At 40.5% G+C, this 18,518-nt stretch overlaps 1 protein-coding gene across 1 annotated transcript in view; it reads right to left on the bottom strand.

The window, feature by feature from the left end:
• Positions 1 to 18,518, bottom strand: part of SUMF1 (sulfatase modifying factor 1) — an 82,853-nt gene that overhangs the window by 13,830 nt on the left and 50,505 nt on the right. Inside the window, exons 5-7 of the mRNA XM_081969603.1 lie at positions 17,122 to 17,244; positions 16,679 to 16,793; positions 9,805 to 9,918 (exon numbers count right to left, since the gene is read on the bottom strand). Of these exons, the coding sequence (XP_081825729.1) occupies positions 9,805 to 9,918; positions 16,679 to 16,793; positions 17,122 to 17,244 (352 nt within the window). The remainder of the gene's footprint in view (positions 1 to 9,804; positions 9,919 to 16,678; positions 16,794 to 17,121; positions 17,245 to 18,518) is intronic.

The raw sequence follows: 18,518 nt of genomic DNA, 5'->3' as shown, positions 1-18,518 counted from the left end.
TCTATTGTAACATCCATTGCTTTCCACTTTTAGAGCTTATGTAAAGGTGGATTACAGATGCCATTCTCATAGATTCTATATATCCCTTCTGACAACTAAAGAGGGCCAGGACCTGGATAGCTCCTGAAAAATAATCATGTAAATGAATTCAATTCCAAGTAAAGGTTTGAATCCCATAGGATAACAACTAACTACACCACTAGTATGAGATAGGATGGAACAGGTCATATAATGCGCCAAGTGTGATTGTAACTTCTTCCTCCAAGAACAGCTCTACTCAGTGTTTGTAAAAAAGGGACAGGTCTAGCTCTAGATCCCTGGATTGTGAAATAATTTAGGAATTGACTAACTATTTAATGTCTAATAAGCTTCTGGCACCAGATTTCGATTTGCATGGGATGAATTACACAGCTGTAGCTTTCTGTTCTCATCTGCCCAAGTGATGCCATGGTAGTTTACAGTGCCTGGAGGCTATGGGAGTCTGGCTGGGGAAGAACAGGCTTTGACTCAACCACAGCAAGCCTGAATAGCTGGGTTTTATTTTTCATGAATGGAAGGATTGCACTTCATCAGAAAAGTAGAGTTTGGGAATCCTTGTGGACTAACGGTTTCTGGTTGGTTATCAGGTGCCAGCCCTGGTCATTAGGGCTTTTGTACAAGTCCATCTTGCACATCAATTGTGCCTATTTCCATAGGGGGCGGTTCTGCTCATGATAATTTACTTTTATCACTTCTTGGTTGGTCAAAAGTCATACTCACTGCCCCATCCCCATCTCAAAAAGCAGGACTGGGGCAAAAAGATATATATCGAGATATAGTTGACTGTAAATTAAGTTAAACCATTTGTAAAATTGATTTCCCATCTGCACATACCAATGCTTTTCTTAAACCAACTCAAATCGTTTTCACGGAGAAACATACAGGCATGTCGATACATACAGGGAGTTTTCGATGGTAGTAGGACCACAGTTAAGTCCTAAATCTTGATCGTTGAACAAAATGGTGAAGTGCAACACCGTCACTCAACAACTGCAATCCCGGCATTCCTGGTTGCAGTCATCAAGTGATTAAGTGAAGGGAGTTCCAAGGAAGTAGGGCAGGATGTCTGGAAAGATGAACCCTGGGAGGCTCAACTTTAGAGCTGGAAATCCTCCCTGCTGAAATCCAAGCAGGGTTTTCAACTCCTGAGCGAAACACGTTTGCTTGCAGCAGCATCCGCCATCTTAGGATCTCCCCCCATCCACCTGAGGCACCCAGTACTGCTTACCTTACTGCACTGCCTTTCCACTCTCTGCTTGGATTTAGGCTCCCTCTCATTTCTAGAGGCTGACTAAAAGAACTGCCTGTCAAAGGATCTCATCTCTTCCCTATGCATGGAAGGGAACTCCTTTGTTAGGGTGCAGAAAGAGCTAAAATCATCAGAAACTACCGTGTTTTTTGGAGTATAAGACGCACCTTTTTTCCTCATAAAAGAGGCTGAAAGTTTGGGTGCATCTTATACATCGAATACAGCATTTCTTGCCTCCAGAAGCTCCACCCCTTCACCAAAATGGCCATGCATACCCTTATGGAGGCTTTCAGAAAGCTCATGGGGGCTGTGGAAGGCAGAAATGAGCAACAAACGGGAAGGTTTTGCTCCCTCCCCCAGACCCCTGCAGCACTCTATAAGCCTCCATAAAGCTATGCATGCAATTCTTTTGACAAAAAACGGGCCCGTTTTTGTGAAAAATGGGTCATTTTGGGCTCATTTTTGTTCCCCCCAGGAGCACTCTGCAAGCCCCCCCAAGGCTATTTATGCTTTTTTGGGGGGGGGAAAAGGCCCATTTTCGCAAAAAAATGGGCCATTTTTGGGACGTTTGCACAGTGCAAAAACTTTTTTTTCCTTTTGGAAAGCTCTTTAAGTGATTGATGAGAATTACATTGATCAAGTGCTATGCCAGTAGAAACAAAGTCTTAGGTGCTGCAGATTGTCAGCGATTTCCTTCTCCGGCACATGGATAAATACACCTGGAAACATCTACCTACTTATCTACTCTCTCTCCCTACCTACTTACTATATTTCTCTCTTTCTCTCTCTCCCCTTCTATCTACCTATGCACCTACCTACTCTCTCTCTCTCCCTACCTACCTATCTACTGTATTTTCTCTCTCTCTCTATTTTTCTCTCTCTATCCCTCTACCTACCTACCAACCTACTCTCTCTCTCTCTTTCCTTACCTATCTACTGTATTTCTCTCCCTCTCTATTTCTATCCCTCTATCTACCAAGCTACCTTCTCTCTCTCTCTCTCACTACCTATCTACTGTATTTCTCTCTCTCTTTCTATTTCTCCCTCTCTATCCCTCTACCTACCTACTGACACACTCTCTCTATTTCTCTCTCTCTCTATTCTTTTATCTACCTACCTAACTACTCTCTCTCTCTCTCTCTCCCTACCTACCTACTGTATTTCGCTCTCTTTTTGTCCCTCTCTATCTCTCTATCTACCTACCTATTTTTTTTTAAAAAAAATTGCCTCTTCAAAACCTTGGTGCGTCTTACACTCTGAAAAATACAGTAAGCTCTGCTCTCAACCCCAGTAAAGGAACTCAGTTCCCCTTGGCAGGCAGGTCTTTCAGCCAACCACCCCCACCCCCACCCCCACCCCAAAGATAAGAGGGAGACCTCTCAGCAGACAGCAGCAACAGCCCTGCCAGCTTTCATTTTCATTTTCTTTGGAAGCCGGCAAGAAATTGCAAATGGTGATCACATGATCTTGGCAACTGATCGTAAGTGTGAACAGGTTGCCAAGCAACCAGATTGTGATCATGTGACTGCAGGGGTGCAAAAGGCAGAGAAGCAGAATTCTCCTTAACAGCATCTGAAAAAGCTTGTTGTCCACCTTTTTTTTTTAAAAAAATATTAAACAATCTATACATCATTTAAACTTATAGAACCATTGAAATTGATTTTAAATGATTCTAAACTTCCGCTTGTAGAAAAGGAGCTGTGATGCATAGACTGAAATAGATACAGAATAGATCTGTTCAGCAACCATCTATTTCCAAAAGAAGAAAGGCTAAAATTACAGCCATCTCTAAGTTAAGAAGAAGCACTTATCATACTCATGCTTGAATGCTTCTTGGCAATCTGATAATTTTCAGTTAACAAAACAAGATCAGGTCATCAGTCTCTTCTTCTTTTTCACATACATTCAGACATAATGGTATCATCAACCATTTTTCATTACTGTTAGCAGCAAAATTTCATTGGCTTTCTAATAGTAACTGAAAGAAATGCTGTTCTGCCATTAATAGTTGCCATGCTCACTAATATATTAGTCTCATGACTGGCAGTGTTTAGTCATTTCACACCTCACATAACTTTGTTTACATCTATTTAACATCCACCCATATTTTATCCCAGTAAATTTATGCAGTGTGAGAAAGAATACTAACTTTTATCTATCCTGAATGCCCAGAGTATTTTGGTAGACAAAGTCCAGACCCCGACTTTGGAAGGCTCCAAAGAAGAGAAATGGATGTGAAATCCTAAAGCAGTCAGAGAAGATGACTCTCACTGCAGATGGAAGTCTAAGCATTTTCAATTCAAATAAACACATATATGAATAAGTCAAACAGATTTATTCAACTCAATACAGCCACACAAATATGAGCCAGCAATGGGATGCAGCTGCCAAAAAAGCCAACGCACTCCTAGGTTGCATTAACAGAGGAACAGAATCAAGATCATGTGAAGTGTTAGTACCACTTTATAATGCCTTGGTAAGGCCACACTTGGCATATTGCATCCAGTTTGGTCACCATGATATAAAAAAGATGTTGATGTTCTAGAACAGCGATGGCGAACCTTTTTTTGGCTCATGTGCCATAAGTGGGGGGAGCGCAGGGGGGTCGTGTGCGGGCTTGCCGCACCCATAATGCAATGTGTGACACCCCCCCAGTGCGCATGCATGCACTACAGGCGGAAACCCCCCCCTTTTTTTACATGCTTTTTTCGCCCTCCCCAGGCTCCAGAGGCTTTATAGGAGCATGGGGAGGGCAAAAACAGCCTCCTCCACCCCCCTGGACACCCTCCGGAGGCTTCAGGGACCTTCAGGAGGCTTCAGAAGTAATTTCCGGTTTGCTCGGAGGGTCGTTTTGAGCGCTCCCAAGGCATCTGGGAGGCCTCCGGACGGTCCCTGAAGCCTTCGGAGTGCTCAAAACGACCCTCCGAGCAAACCAGAATTCCGTTCCCGAACTTCCGGTTTGCCCGTGTGGCCGATTTTTTACGCTCCAGAGGCTTCACGGAAGCTCATGAAGCCTCTGGAGGGCCTCTGGTGGGGGCGGGGGGCTCTTTTCGCCCTCCCCAGGCTCCTATAAAGCTTCTGGAGCCTGGGGAGGGTGAAAAATGGCTTTTAAAAAGGGTGAACTCAGCTGGCCAGCACGCGCATGCGCCCGGCCAGCTGACAGGGCAGCGCCTCGTGTGCCCTGACAAATGGCTCCATGTGCCACCTGTGGCACGCGTACCATAGGTTCGCCATCACTGTTCTAGAAAGTGAGCAGAAAAGAGCAACAAAGATGATTAGGAGACTGGAGGCCTAAACATATGAAAAACCATTGCAGAAATTGGGTATGTCTGTTGTCGTTAGTTGCGAAGTCGTGTCCAACCCATCGCAACCCCATGGACAACATTCCTCCAGGCCTTCCTGTCCTCTACCATCCCCGACATTATTTAAGCTCATGCCTACTGCTTCAATGACTCCATCCAGCCACCTCATTCTCTGTCGTCCCATTCTTCTTTTGACCTCAATCTTTCCCAGCATTTGGCTCTTCTCCAGTGAGTCCTTCCTTCTCATTTGGTGGCCAAAGTATTTCAGTTTCATCTGCAGGCTCTGGCCTTCTAAAGAGCAGTCAGTATTGATCTCCTCTAGGACTGACCGATTTGATCACCTTGCAGTCCAAGGTACTCGCAGGAGTCTTCCTGCAAATACCCAACATACCTTGGCTATGTCTATTTTAATAAAAAGAAGGAATATATACACATACATACATACATCAAATCATGATTTGATTTGATTTGATTTTATACATACATACATACATACATACATACATACATACATACATTAGAATGACAGAGTTGAAAGGGACCTTGAAGGTCTTCTAGTTCAACTCCCTGCTCAGTCAGGAAACCCTATACCCATGATGGCGAACCTATGGCACGTGTGCCACAGATGGCAGGCAGAGACATTTGTGAGGGCATGCGAGGCGTTGCCCTGTCAGGTGGACAGCGTGCATGCACGCGCTGACCAGCTGACTTTGGCCTTCTTTTGAGGCCGTTTTTCGCCCTGAAGCCTCCAAAGTACGAAAAACTGGCCCAATGGGCAAACAGGAAATTCGGGAATGGACTTCCGGTTTGCTCTTAGGACCGTTTTTCACCATCCGGAGCCTTCAGTGAAGCCTCCTGAATGCTCCGGAGGTCGAAAATCAGCTCTACGGGAAATCTGGAAGTTTGGGAATGGTGACTTCTGGTTTGTCTGTAGGGCTGATTTTTGACCTCCGGAGCCTTCAGGGGCCTTTGGAGGCTTCCCTAAAGGCTCTGTAGGGCAAAAACCAGCCCTACGAGCAAACAGGAAGTAACTTCCATTTTGTTTGTAGGTCCGTTTTTCGCCCTTCAGAGCCTTCAGAGAAGTCTTCTGAAGGCTCCGGAGATCGAAAATCAGCCCTACGGACAAACCAGAAGTCACCATTCCCGAACTTCCGGGTTCCCTGTACGTCCATTTTTCCCCCTCCGGAGGCTTTAGGGAAGCGGCTGAGGCCTCTGGAGGGCATCCGGGGGGGGGGGCTGTTTTCGCCAGGCTCCTAGAAAGTGGGAGGGGTCGCACACATAGCATTATGGGTGTGGCACGCTGGCGCACCCCCCCCGTGCTCCCCCCGCTTTTGGCACGGCAGCCAAAAAAGGTTTGCCATCACTGCCCTATACCATTTCAGACAAATGATTGTCCAATCTCTTCTTAAAAACCTCTAACGTATATATATATTAGTTCATATATATAGAAAGCACCTGAAGGTAGGAAACTGATCAAAGGGAGAACCAACTTAGTGCTAAGGAGAAATTTCCTGCCAGTTAGAACAATTAATCAGTGGAACGACTTTCCTCCAGAAGTTCTGGGTGTTCCAAACATTCGAGATTTTTAAGAAGAGATTGGACAACTATTTGTCTGAAACAGTATAACTGTTTGTGGGTTGGAGTTGAAGATCTCTAAGGTCCCTTCCAAGTCTGTTATTCTGTTAACTTCCCGCATGAATAAATCAGGCAGAGAAAGTAAAACACTGGTGAGTATTAGTACTAAGTCTTGTCACAACAGACACCTCATTAGACAAGGAAAATGTTTCCTAGTATGATGCTGAAGCATTGCCAAGTATCCTGAAGGGACCATGGTCGATTAGGAAAGTCTGAGATAGAAATAAATGGGGGGAGGGGGGGAAGTTGCATTAAAGAGAAATTAAGTATCTACACATGGAATGTATCTTTGCATGTACAGAACATTTGGAAAGATGCGCCTGCATTTGGATAGTGCCCACAATTATTATACTTACTCACACATCTGTATAAAGGCAAAGTGTCTGTTTCAGAAAATGCAAATGAACACAAGTACTTTAAATTCTGATCTCAAATTGATACACAAACTATAGCATAAAAATAGAAGCTATTACAAAAGAAATTCTTGACAGGAGCCTTAATTATAGTGACAAAGCATTCTGCTTGTTTGTTTGAGCAAATTGGAAGAATGTTGTATTTACTACTTCAGAAGAATTGATTTATTTATTTTATGTCCTGCCTTAATTATCTTTATAAACGATTTAGAGTGGCAAAAACACACAATACTGCTTCCTCTTCTTATTCTCCCCAAAACAACAACTCAGTGAGGTGACTATGAGGCTGAGAGAGAATGACTGGCACAAAACCATGGTGCTTTGGAGGTCTAAACAACCAACACAAAATAAGCAGTTTTCCATTCAATACCTAATCAAACAAGCAGCCTTATTTTGCCAGTTACTTAAGCTCGCTGTTTTGAAATGCCCCCATACATGGTTAATGGAATCTTGGAGAGAAAAGACTCTTATTTCACTGAACAAATTTGGCAGTGGTTTTATTTCATCATGTTTTATTGAGTTAACCACAACTGACTGAGTTTCCAAAACCGTACCGTTCAAATTTGAGAGAAATGCGTGAAAACAATCACATGCATTTTGAGCCAGAGAAGGCTGTTTGCCAAAACAAACCAAATGCCTATCGAAAGCAGCCTCGTGTAGCTTTCCACAATGATTAACCATTTGCCTCCTGGACAACCCACAAAGGATATGTGAACAGCTTATGGCAATCTTCCTAAACCTGTTGCCCTGCATCTTACATTGAATGTATCATTTGACATTATGAACTGGAGTTATAAAGTGAGTTAGCTTGAAACAGGAGAATGAAGCCTCATTCACATTTAGGCCTTGGATGAAACAGGGGCAGGAAGTTCCTTCCAGAGAGACAGTCATTCCATTTTACAGACATTTTTTTTTTTGAGAGAGAGGAGAGGGCTTCCAGATCTAACAAACACTCAAGAATTGTAAGCCACCCAGACACTTGGTTCAGTTGAGTGGTTATAGAAACTGAATAAATACACCAATGAAAAGTAGATAGAACGTCCACAATAACATTGGTCAGCTGAGATTTTTTTTCTTTCCACTTTATTCTTTGTTTTCTTTTACTTTTTCTCTCTCCCAGACCCTAGGTTTTTTAATATTTACAGAAACACATAAACAATAACATTCTTTGCATATTAGGTAAAGGTTTCCCTCGCACATATGTGCTAGTCATTTCCGACTCTAGGGGGCAGTGCTCATCTCCATTTCAAAGCCAAAGAGCCAGTGCTGTCTGAAAACATCTCTGTGGTCATGTGGCCGGCATGACTAAATGCTGAAGGCGCATGGAATGCTGTTACCTTCCTATTTTTCTACTTGCATTTTTACATGCTTTTGAACTGCTAGGTTGGCAGAAGCTGGGACAAGTAATGGAAGCCCACACCGTTACGCAGTGCTAGGGATTCGAACTGCTAACTGCCAACCTTTCTGATCGACAAACTCAGTGTCTTATCCACTGAGCCACCGCATCCCTCTAGCCACTGTGTCCCTCTTATATTACATATTACAATATACATATAAGTCCCCTAGGTCAATTCATCTGCCCATGTATTTTCTTTAGGTAGCTCACCCTCCAAATTTGGACTCCTCAGTTAAGGGGTGATAATTCTATACTGGAAACTTGACAAGATGGCTTAATGTGTTTAATGGCATTTGACAAACCAACCCCTATTCTTGTGTTCAAACAATGCAATAAGTTTAACAGGTTTTGATTCTATTCTGGAGACTGAATAGAATAGACTACAAGAATACAAAATTCTTGTAATCAGATTAGGCATCATTGGGGTATCTAGCCACTATATGAACCAATAATTGTTACCATAAAGCAGCTTCATTCATTTAAAAGAGATATTTAACTTGCCTGGCCCAGAGATACTCAAAAGCTAAATAATTCAAGAATAATTCTGTGGTACTTATATTTAACAACACAAAGATAACATATATACATACAAACATATTCAAGTTAAAGGAAGTAATAGCATTTGACTGCAGTAGATATTTTATATTTTCGCTTTTAAAAAATAGAACCTGAGCACATAGTTCTGTTATGAGCCCCAACAGCACAGTGGTTAGAATGCAGTATTGCAGGCTAATTCTGCTTACTGCCATGAGTTTGATTTTAACTGGCTCAAGGTTGACTCAGTCTTCCATCCTTCCCAAGTCAATAAAATGAGGACTCAGATTGTTGGGGGCAATATGTTGACTCTGTAAATTGCTTAGAGAGGGCTATAAAGCATTGTGAAGTGGCATATAAGTCTAATTACTATTGCTATCTCAAGTTTAAAGAGGCAAAGATATGGTGACTTGCTATTAATGTTTATACTCCCTCCAAGGAGAAAAATCATTGTATAACTTTATTAGAAGATTTCTAGTTTTACAGTCATAAATCTGTCGGAAGCAAGAGCAACAAGAAGGAACTGTGCAGAATTTTCTCATGTGCCTAATGATCAGGGCCATAGACATCAACTCACAGCACTTCTATCCAGCTAGGGATATTTGTCTATTTTCACAATTTGTCATCATTATTTCGGAGAAAATAATTCCCGTCACTCCTACAAATCATTCCATTGTACAAAACATTCACTCAACTTCATCTCAAAGTATATAAAAGTAGTTTGTAAAAACACAGCTACATTTCTGTTGGAAAATGGATACTCCTCTTGCAAGTCTGAGTCAATAACACTTAGCTAGAAAATACATATAATCATGCTGCTCCAGTGGTGGGATTCAGCCAGTTTGCACCTATTCGGGAGAACTGGTTGTTAACTTTCTAAGCGGTTCGGAGAACCGAACTGGGCTAATTGTATAAGGAAGGCAGGAAGGAAACATTCTAGTGTTGTTTCTAGCCTAATCTTTATTGCCCTGCTTACAGAAACTGCCTCTCTAGTTAACCCTTAATACATTGTAACAACTAAGGTGAAGCGCCCATCCAACATTGAGTTGGCCACACCCACATGGTCACATGACCACTGAGCCATGTCTACCCAGCTGGTCATTAGGGCAGGTTGTTAAATTATTTGAATCCCACCACTGTGCTACTCCATATCAATCTTAACAGCATATCGAATTCTATAATGTGAACTAGGAAATTAGTTGGAAAAGAGGCAAATCAGCAGCTGAAGATACTCACCGGGCTGTATGTTTCATCTGCAGAATGATTAATTTCCCACCAATCTGATGTCCACTCCCAGGCATTTCCCACAATGTTATACAGGCCATAACCATTTGGAGGAAATGCTGTTACCTGCCTCAGAAAAAAAAAGTGGTCAATGCTGCAGAAAAATTAGATTATTTATCCTGTTAATAACTAATGAATTTACTGAATAGGAAAGAAGAAATCATCTGTACAATATTGCTTTGCAGGTTTTTGTTGTTGTTAATGATCATGATAATCTACGTTGCAATTTTTTCATTACTAGGGGGAAAAAAATCTTCCCTTAACATGTTCTCTAAATGTTCAGGTTTTGCCCAGATTTTCAGGTACTCGCACCACAGAAGAATACCTAGTTGTCCATTTGACCAATTTTGATATATAACAGGGTTTTTTGTTATGTCATTTTTGCTTCAGCTCTGATACATCAATATTCTTTTAATGGATCCTTCATTCTTGCAGCTCAATAGCCTTGCTAACGGATATGTTTCTTTAGAAAGTGTCAATTGTCTCTTGCTGCCAATAATAATAATAATAATAATAATAATAATAATAATAATAATAATAATAATAATAATAATAATAATAATAATACCAAGGAAAATAGGGCGATGTGGAATGTTACAAGTTTATCAGACGAAAAAAGGAGAAGAAAAGAAGAAAGAAGAAGAAAAAAGGCAACTGAAAGACTATCTGAAGATAATGAACAAGATGCAATGAAACTAGTATATTAGGAAGGCTTATGATTACTAGAGAAACCAAACTGGCCTACAAGAAAGTTCAAATGAAGAAAAGAAAATGGATATGGCAAGGTCAAGTTTTACTTGGCCAGTACATAGAAAAGCTAGCAGGCAAAGCAGATAACAACAAAGTTAGTAATGGATAAGAGCAGGAAAATTGAAGAAAGAGACATAAGATTTCATTCTGACTGCACAAGACCAATCCTTAAGAACAAATGCATACAAATCCAGAATTGAGAAGACAGCAACAGAGAGCAAATGCAGCCTCTGCAAAGAAGCTAAAGGAACAGTGAACCACTTAGTTACCTCCTGCAAGAAGATCACACAGATGGAATACAAACAACTGAATGATAGCGCAGCAACAATGGTACACTGGAATATTTGCAAGAAATACCATTTGCGGTGGGACCACAAAATAGAGAAAGTGATAGAAAATGAAGGATCTAACTGCTCTTGAACTTTAGAATTCAAACAGACAAGCACCTGCCACATAGTACCCCACACCAGTGGTGAAATTCAATTTTTTTTTACTACCGGTTCTGTGGGCGTGGCTTGGTGGGTGGGACAGGGAAAAGATACTGCAAAATCTCCACTCCTTCCCCACTCCAGGGGAAGGATACTGAAAAATCTTCATTCCCACCCCACTCTGGGGCCAGTCAGAGGTGGTATTTGCCGGTTCTCTGAACTACTCATAATTTCCGCTACCAGTTCTTAGAACCTGTCAGAACTTGCTGAATTTCACCCCTGCCCCAGACTTAACAAATGCTGATAAGAAAGACAAAAAATTTGAATAGTAGATGTGGCAATACCTGTAGACAGCAAAGTAGAAGATAAAGAACTGACAAAAATAATACAAGTTAAAGACCTGCAAATAAAAGTAGAATACTGTGGTAAAAGAATGCAAAAATAGTACAAATAATAATAAGTGCCTTGGGTGCAAAACCAAAACCTCTGGAGGGCCACTTGAACACCATCAGTGTTGACAAAACTACCATCCATCATCTGCAAAAAGCTGCTTTACTTGGAACAGTTTACAACTTGCAGTGATACCTTTAACACCATCAAACAACAACATGTGCCTATTCCAAGTCCTTGGGAAGGACTCGACTGGTAAATGCAATTCCAAACCTAGTCTAAACATCTGGTTGACCGTGAGACAAACCACAAAAAGAATATACACTAAATGTATATGGTGCCCGACTGCCAGCAACTCTGGCCAATTTACACAGTTGTTAAAACATTTTAAAATACAGAACAATATGAGCATGTTACCTTTTACTGCACGGATAGAGGTTTCCTATCCAATTCTCAGAAATACACAGTCATGCACAGGAAACCATTTGTGAGAATTTATGTTAGGCCTGGGTCAATAATGCAGGAGGCAAAGCAATCCATTAAAAAAAACAATACTGTAACTTGACCTTTTCCTTGAAAGGCGATAATCAAAATACATCAGTATTAAGGACCAAAACAACTCATTTTCATTACTTGTGCCGGTATGACTGTTAAGTTATAAATTCCCCCCCCTTTTTTTTTTGGCTGACCCTGACATTTGTGATTGGAGAATGGCTTGTTAGAAGAGAAAAGTGCTCTACAAAGCTTCTATCCAGCAGACATAGGAGAGAAAAGCCAGATGTACCTCATTAACTTTTTTTTTCTACAAATTAATAGGGGTGAGGTTGCAATCAATATATAGAGTCAGCAGGCTCCACTCTCTCTGCCTATTCTCTATTTTTCACCAGAAGAAAATTAAAAGGTCTCTCAACCTTCCCTCCCCCTTCTATTTATACTTAGGCTTAATGGCAGAGGATCATTTCTTAGTGATTCTTCTTACCAGTTCAGAAATTGTGACTCTGTTAAAAACATTTTACAAAGTGACAGTGTAAATTACTACACTTTTGAAAATAACTTCCTTTATTGTTGATATTTGTACCAAGCATAGATAATGGAATGGCACGAGCTGGAATAATTTCTGCCTTAGGCCACACTAGAAAGGATAACTGATGGGAACTTTTGCAGAAACTCTGGGGGCTGTACACAAGATTTGGGGGCAGGACTAGATGTAGTTCTGAGACCTCAGATTGTATCCCCCCCCACCCCAAGTAAGTAGATCTGGGGTCCAAAAATCCAGAGGCCTGCTAGATGACAGCAAAATATGCTTAACACTTACTTTTTGCCTAATATCTGGTTGTTAAAACTTTCGCACCTTAAATGCCCTATTGAAATTATTTGCTACTATCACAGTACAATATGGAGAACCACCCAAATGAGGCATTGGGTTGGGCAAACCCTTCTGGTTTCTTTCTCATGGGGACCAATTGTTCAGCAAACAGCTGTCTCTTTCTGCACCAAGACAAGTTGGGAATGCATGTTGAAATAGGACATAAATTGGTAGTCTACTCCAAGTCTCTCAACAATGCATCTGTACTAGGCTTCAGAAATCACAGGAGATGAATCTGAGTATCTCATAAAGGCTAATTGAAAGACCCAGAGAGCCTTCTTCTGAGACCCTGCCTTGAGTATCCCCAGGAACTCTGCTTGGACTCATTGTAACTGTTTGGAGTACTCAGCATAGACTCACAGCATAGACACTTCAAGTACCTGTTTAACTCAGTCTCAGAAAATTAAGCAAGTTCACACATAATTAGGATCTGAATGGGAGACAACCAAGAAATACCATAGTTGTAGGGTAGACTGAAAAACAGCACAGAAGAAAGCAATGGCAACCACTTCTGTTTTATTGTTGCCAGGTAAACTACATAACTATATCCATAAATTTACCAGGAATCAAACTCAATTTAAGAGGAATCTAATTTAAAAGTTGTATTTGAACTAAGATGTATTACTGCTTACCTACTGTCTACTCATAACAAAAAATAAAAATATATCTTGTTGAACAAAAAAAAAATTCTGTTTTTTAATGGGAAACACTAATTCTTGTACCATGAATTATGTTATTTGGGCTGTCCTCTTTACTTATGGAAGGAAGTTGACTCAAGGACATTTGCTAGGAGTCTGTTGGGCTTCCTTGGCCATCATGAGAACAGATGGATGCACTAGATAGGACAGAGATCCAATCTAGCAGGCATTGCTCATATTATGTTCTTAGAAAAACAATTTATATTGTAACTGCTGAATACAAAGTAAACCCGTGAATTATTTTTCATTGACCATCACTCCTTAACTTCCTTGTATCCTTGTTAAATTGTTGAGTGCACCATGTGTTAAATGGTATAGTTAGATGATTTTATACTTTAATTAATAATCTAAGCAGGCTATCTCTTGGGATTCACAGGCTGTTACAGTTCAAAACAACTTGGTTTAAAACACTATCCCTATGTGAATTTCATTCTGATTTTCCTGCCACCTATTTCTTTACAGATTATCCAAACACTGTGGGAAGAGAAATATTTCTCATACAGTATGCCATGTCATAGGATCCTTGCACCTTTCATTATAAATTGCTTTAAGGTTCCTAACTTAGGGGCAGCACTATTATATGCTTCCATACAAAATTACTCTGGCCCACAGGCCAGATTTGATCTACATTTGATCTACATTTCCCTCCACTTTTCATACTTTGTACAAAACTATCATACTTCACTTGCCTGTCATTTCTTAGGCCTCAATCCCTAGGATAAAACAGTCCAACCTATCAAAAGCAGCACCACAAAATTAGGAACACAAATTGAAATAGGGAAGAAAATGGTAAGTGAGCACCTGTCTACCCTAGACGAGTTCAAATCACCAGGACCGGATGGATTACACCCCAGAGTTCTGAAGGAACTAGCAGACGAGATCTCAGAACCACTGAATTATATCTTTCAGAGATCCTGGAACACCGGGGAACTACCAGAGGACTGGAAAAGAGCTGATGTGGTTCCCATCTTCAAAAAAGGGAAAAAATTAGATCCAGGAAACTACAGACCTATCAGCCTAACCTCAATACCAGGAAAGATTCTGGAAAAAATAATCAAGCAACGAATTTGCGAACACCTAGAAGCAAACAAAGTAATAGCCAAAAGCCAACATGGATTTGTCAAAAACATATCATGCCAGACTAATCTTATTGCATTCTTTGATAATGTGACAAAATTAGTGGACCAGAGGAATGCCGTTGATATAATTTACTTGGACTTCAGTAAGGCTTTTGATAAGGTAGACCATAACCTACTACTAGATAAAGTAGAAGAATGTGGGTTAGACAGCATCACCACCAGATGGATTGGTAACTGGCTGACCAACCGCACTCAACGTGTAGTTCTCAATGGAACTGCATCTACATGGAGGGAAGTATGTAGTGGAGTACCCCAAGGCTCTGTTTTAGGCCCAGTACTCTTCAACATCTTCATCAATGATTTGGATGAGGGAATATGGGGAACTCATCAAATTTGCAGATGATACCAAGCTGGCAGGAATAGCCAACACTCCAGAAGATAGGCTTAAGATACAGAAGGATCTTGACAAACTTGAACATTGGGCACTATCTAATAAAATGAAATTCAATGGTGAAAAGAGTAAGGTTCTACATTTAGGCAACAAAAACGGAATGCACAGGTACAGTATAGGTGATACCTTACTCAGTAGTAGTAACTGTGAAAGGGATCTTGGAGTCCTAGTGGACAACCATTTAAATATGAGCCAGCAGTGTGCAGCAGCTGCCAAAAAAGCCAACACAGTTCTAGGCTGCATCAACAGAGGGATAGAATCAAGATCACGTGAAGTGTTAATACCACTTTATAATGCCTTGGTAAGGCCACACTTGGAATACTGCATTCAGTTCTGGTCGCCACAATGTAAAAAAGATGTGGAGACTCTAGAAAGAGTGCAGAGAAGAGCAACAAAGATGATTAGGGGACTGGAGACTAAAACATATGAAGAACGGTTGCAGGAACTGGGTATGTTTAGCTTAAGAGAAAGAAGGACTAGGGGAGACATGATAGCATTATTCCAATATCTCAGAGGTTGCCACAAAGAAGAGAGAGTCAAACTATTCTCCAAAGCACCTGAGGGTAGAACAAGAAGCAATGGGTGGAAACTAATCAAGGAGAGAAGCAACTTAGAACTGAGGAGAAATTTCCTGACAGTGAGAACAATTAATCAGTGGAACAGATTGCCTCCAGAAGTTGTGAATGCCCCAACACTGGAAGTCTTTAAGAAGATGTTGGATAGCTATTTGTCTGAAACGTTATAGGGTTTCCTGCCTAGGCAGGGGGTTGGACTAGAAGACCTCCAAGGTCCCTTCCAACTCTACTATTGTATTGTATTGTATTGAAAGGACAACTATGCCTGCAAATGGCATCCAATTTTCTCAAATAGTCAATAGTGATTGTCATAGAAGGCAAAAAGAATCAGAAAAAGATATTTTCACTGGGAGGGGGGGGGGAGACAAGATTCTGCTGCAGACCCAACACAGAAAGACCATACCTGATGATTTACATGTACCTGGCTCAACTGAGAGAGGGATCTTGGAGGCCTAGTGGACCCAGCAGTGTGCTGCAGCTGCCAAACAACCCAAGAGAGTGCTAGGCTGCATTAACAGAGGGATAGAATCAAGATCATGTGAAGTGTTAGTACCACTTTAAAATGCCTTGGTAAGACCATACTTGGAATATTACATACAATTCTGTTCACCACGATACAAAGAAAAATGTTGAGACTCTAGAAAGAATTCAGAGAAGAGTAACAAAGTTGATTAGGGGACTGGAAGCTAAAACATATGAAGAACTGTTGAAGGAATTGAGTAAGTCTAGTTTAATGAAAAGAAGGACTAGAGTGACATGATAGCAGTGTTGTGATATCTCAGGGGTTGCCACAAAGAAGAGGGAGTCAACCTATTTTCCAAAGCAGCTGAAGGCAGGACAAGAAACAATAGATGGAAACTAATGAAGGAGAGAACCAACCTAGAACTAAGGATAAATTTGCTTACAGAACAATTAATCAGTGGAATAACTTGCCCCCAGAAGTTGTGAGTGCTCCAACACTGGAGGTTTTTAAAATGAGATTGGACAACCATTTGTCTGAAATGGTGTAGGGTTTCCTACTTGAGCAGGGGGTTGGACTAGAACACCTCCAAGGTCCTTTCCAATTCTGTTATCACATCACTAACTTACAGGTGAAGTGCCTTTATACCCATCTTCCTCTGTATTGCTTCTAGGGAATTCTCCCTGCCAAATGTTTGCATAGTGCTGACCATTTGGATGAAGTTTGTTTCCCCACGGAAAAAGTCTGTCAAAAGAAGCATAGGCAAAAGTTAAGGAAGGCAGTTGTGCAATTGTAATGTTTAATCGTATTACTATAAAAAAAAGATTACTATAAAAACATTGTTAGCTAGTGGCATATCAGGAGAGAAAGAGAGACAGAGAAAGAGAGAGCGAAAAAGAAAGAACTGACACACAAACACAATATTTAAAATGTAAATATTAGCAGCTTGCACTTCTACAGAAGTTTTGTAATACAGCATTAATTTCAATACCATTGACTCTGCATTAACTTAAACTTTGGGGGGGGGGAGGGGAATTAATTTTTCTGGGAAATTACAAATAATGATGAGTACCTGTTTTCAAGACCTCCCCGACAGCTATATTCCCATTCAGCTTCAGTCGGTAACCGTTTTCCTGCCCAACTGCAAAAGGCCATAGCATCATTCCAAGAAACATGAAGAACTGGATGGTCCAGCCTGAGAGATATACAGATATACAAGCAAAAGAGGATTGGCAACCTTTTAATATTCTGCATAAGGAAAAGGTTAGAGTATCTTACTAAAACCACATTATTGTTTGACACAATGTGTGCCAGTAATAAAACAAATAAAGGCAAAACACTGGTGTTTACCTTTAGAGTTAGATTCAATCTAGTTAATGGATACAACTTTAAAAACAAAAATCAGAGATGATGAAAGGAAAAGAAAAAGTGAAAGGATAGTATTAATTGTATGCTTCTGAAAGGAAAATGGAATGAATTGGCTACCAAATGTCATGTGTTAGCAGTACACATGATGCCTTTAATAGTGTGATTTAGGGCTTTGAGATTCCTGCTTACTTCTTGCCTCCAAAAGTCATAGTTGCGCTTTTACTTTGAAGTCTTTTTTTAAAAAAAGATATTGGACACCCAATGGAATAGGCAGGGTACAGGGTTTCTTGCTTGAGCAGGGGGTTGGACTTGAAGACCGCCAAGGTTCCTTCCAACTCTATTTTTCTGTTATTCTTTTGCACAAGATCACAACCAAACCTGCTTTTGAAAGATGGCATAAACATTGCAAATAAAACTAGTGTGCCGTGGGAAGCATACCTTCTGATCATTTCTTCAAACCAGACCAGTACTATTATCTTTCAGTACATAGAATGACATATGACCCTGTCAGGAATCCTCTCACCCTTTCTCTAGCTAATCAAGGACACATATCCTTTTCCAATCCAGTTATTATTGGTACGAAGGGAATACACTCCAGGAGAGGGTCCAAATATACAGGCAGAAGATTTATTCTGTGTGCCTATATAGGACTTGACTTGACTTGGTTGACAATGGTTATGAACAATGACCACGACGAATTATAGAAATCACTCAGAGGTTTTTTAGCATTTAATTATCTGATGATCAAGCATACTGACATATACATGTTCATAGACACATACTTTTGGTCAGCAACAAAGATTAAACCAAAGATGATATAAAATAAATGTCAACTTCTGCTCTTTGAATGAGAGCATCACATTTATTTTTCTCTTGTGAAATATCAGTGCTTTTATTCAAGTATAGAGAATTTTATCATATAAAGCATGGGAAAACAGCCCAATGACATGTATATTGCTTGTGGCACAGCAAGTTCTACGCAAATCATTAAATGACACTAATATCTCATAGGACAGATAGCAATTCTGTTTTCATTGATTGTCAAACCTAGAAACCTGTATTTTACAACGACAATGTAACATAACATTTTCTCCATTAGGC

The sequence above is a fragment of the Natrix helvetica genome (genome assembly GCF_964273705.1).
Source record: "Natrix helvetica genome assembly, chromosome: 1".
NCBI classification, from domain to species: Eukaryota; Metazoa; Chordata; class Lepidosauria; order Squamata; family Natricidae; genus Natrix; species Natrix helvetica.
This window is presented reverse-complemented; position numbering and strand designations above follow the sequence as displayed.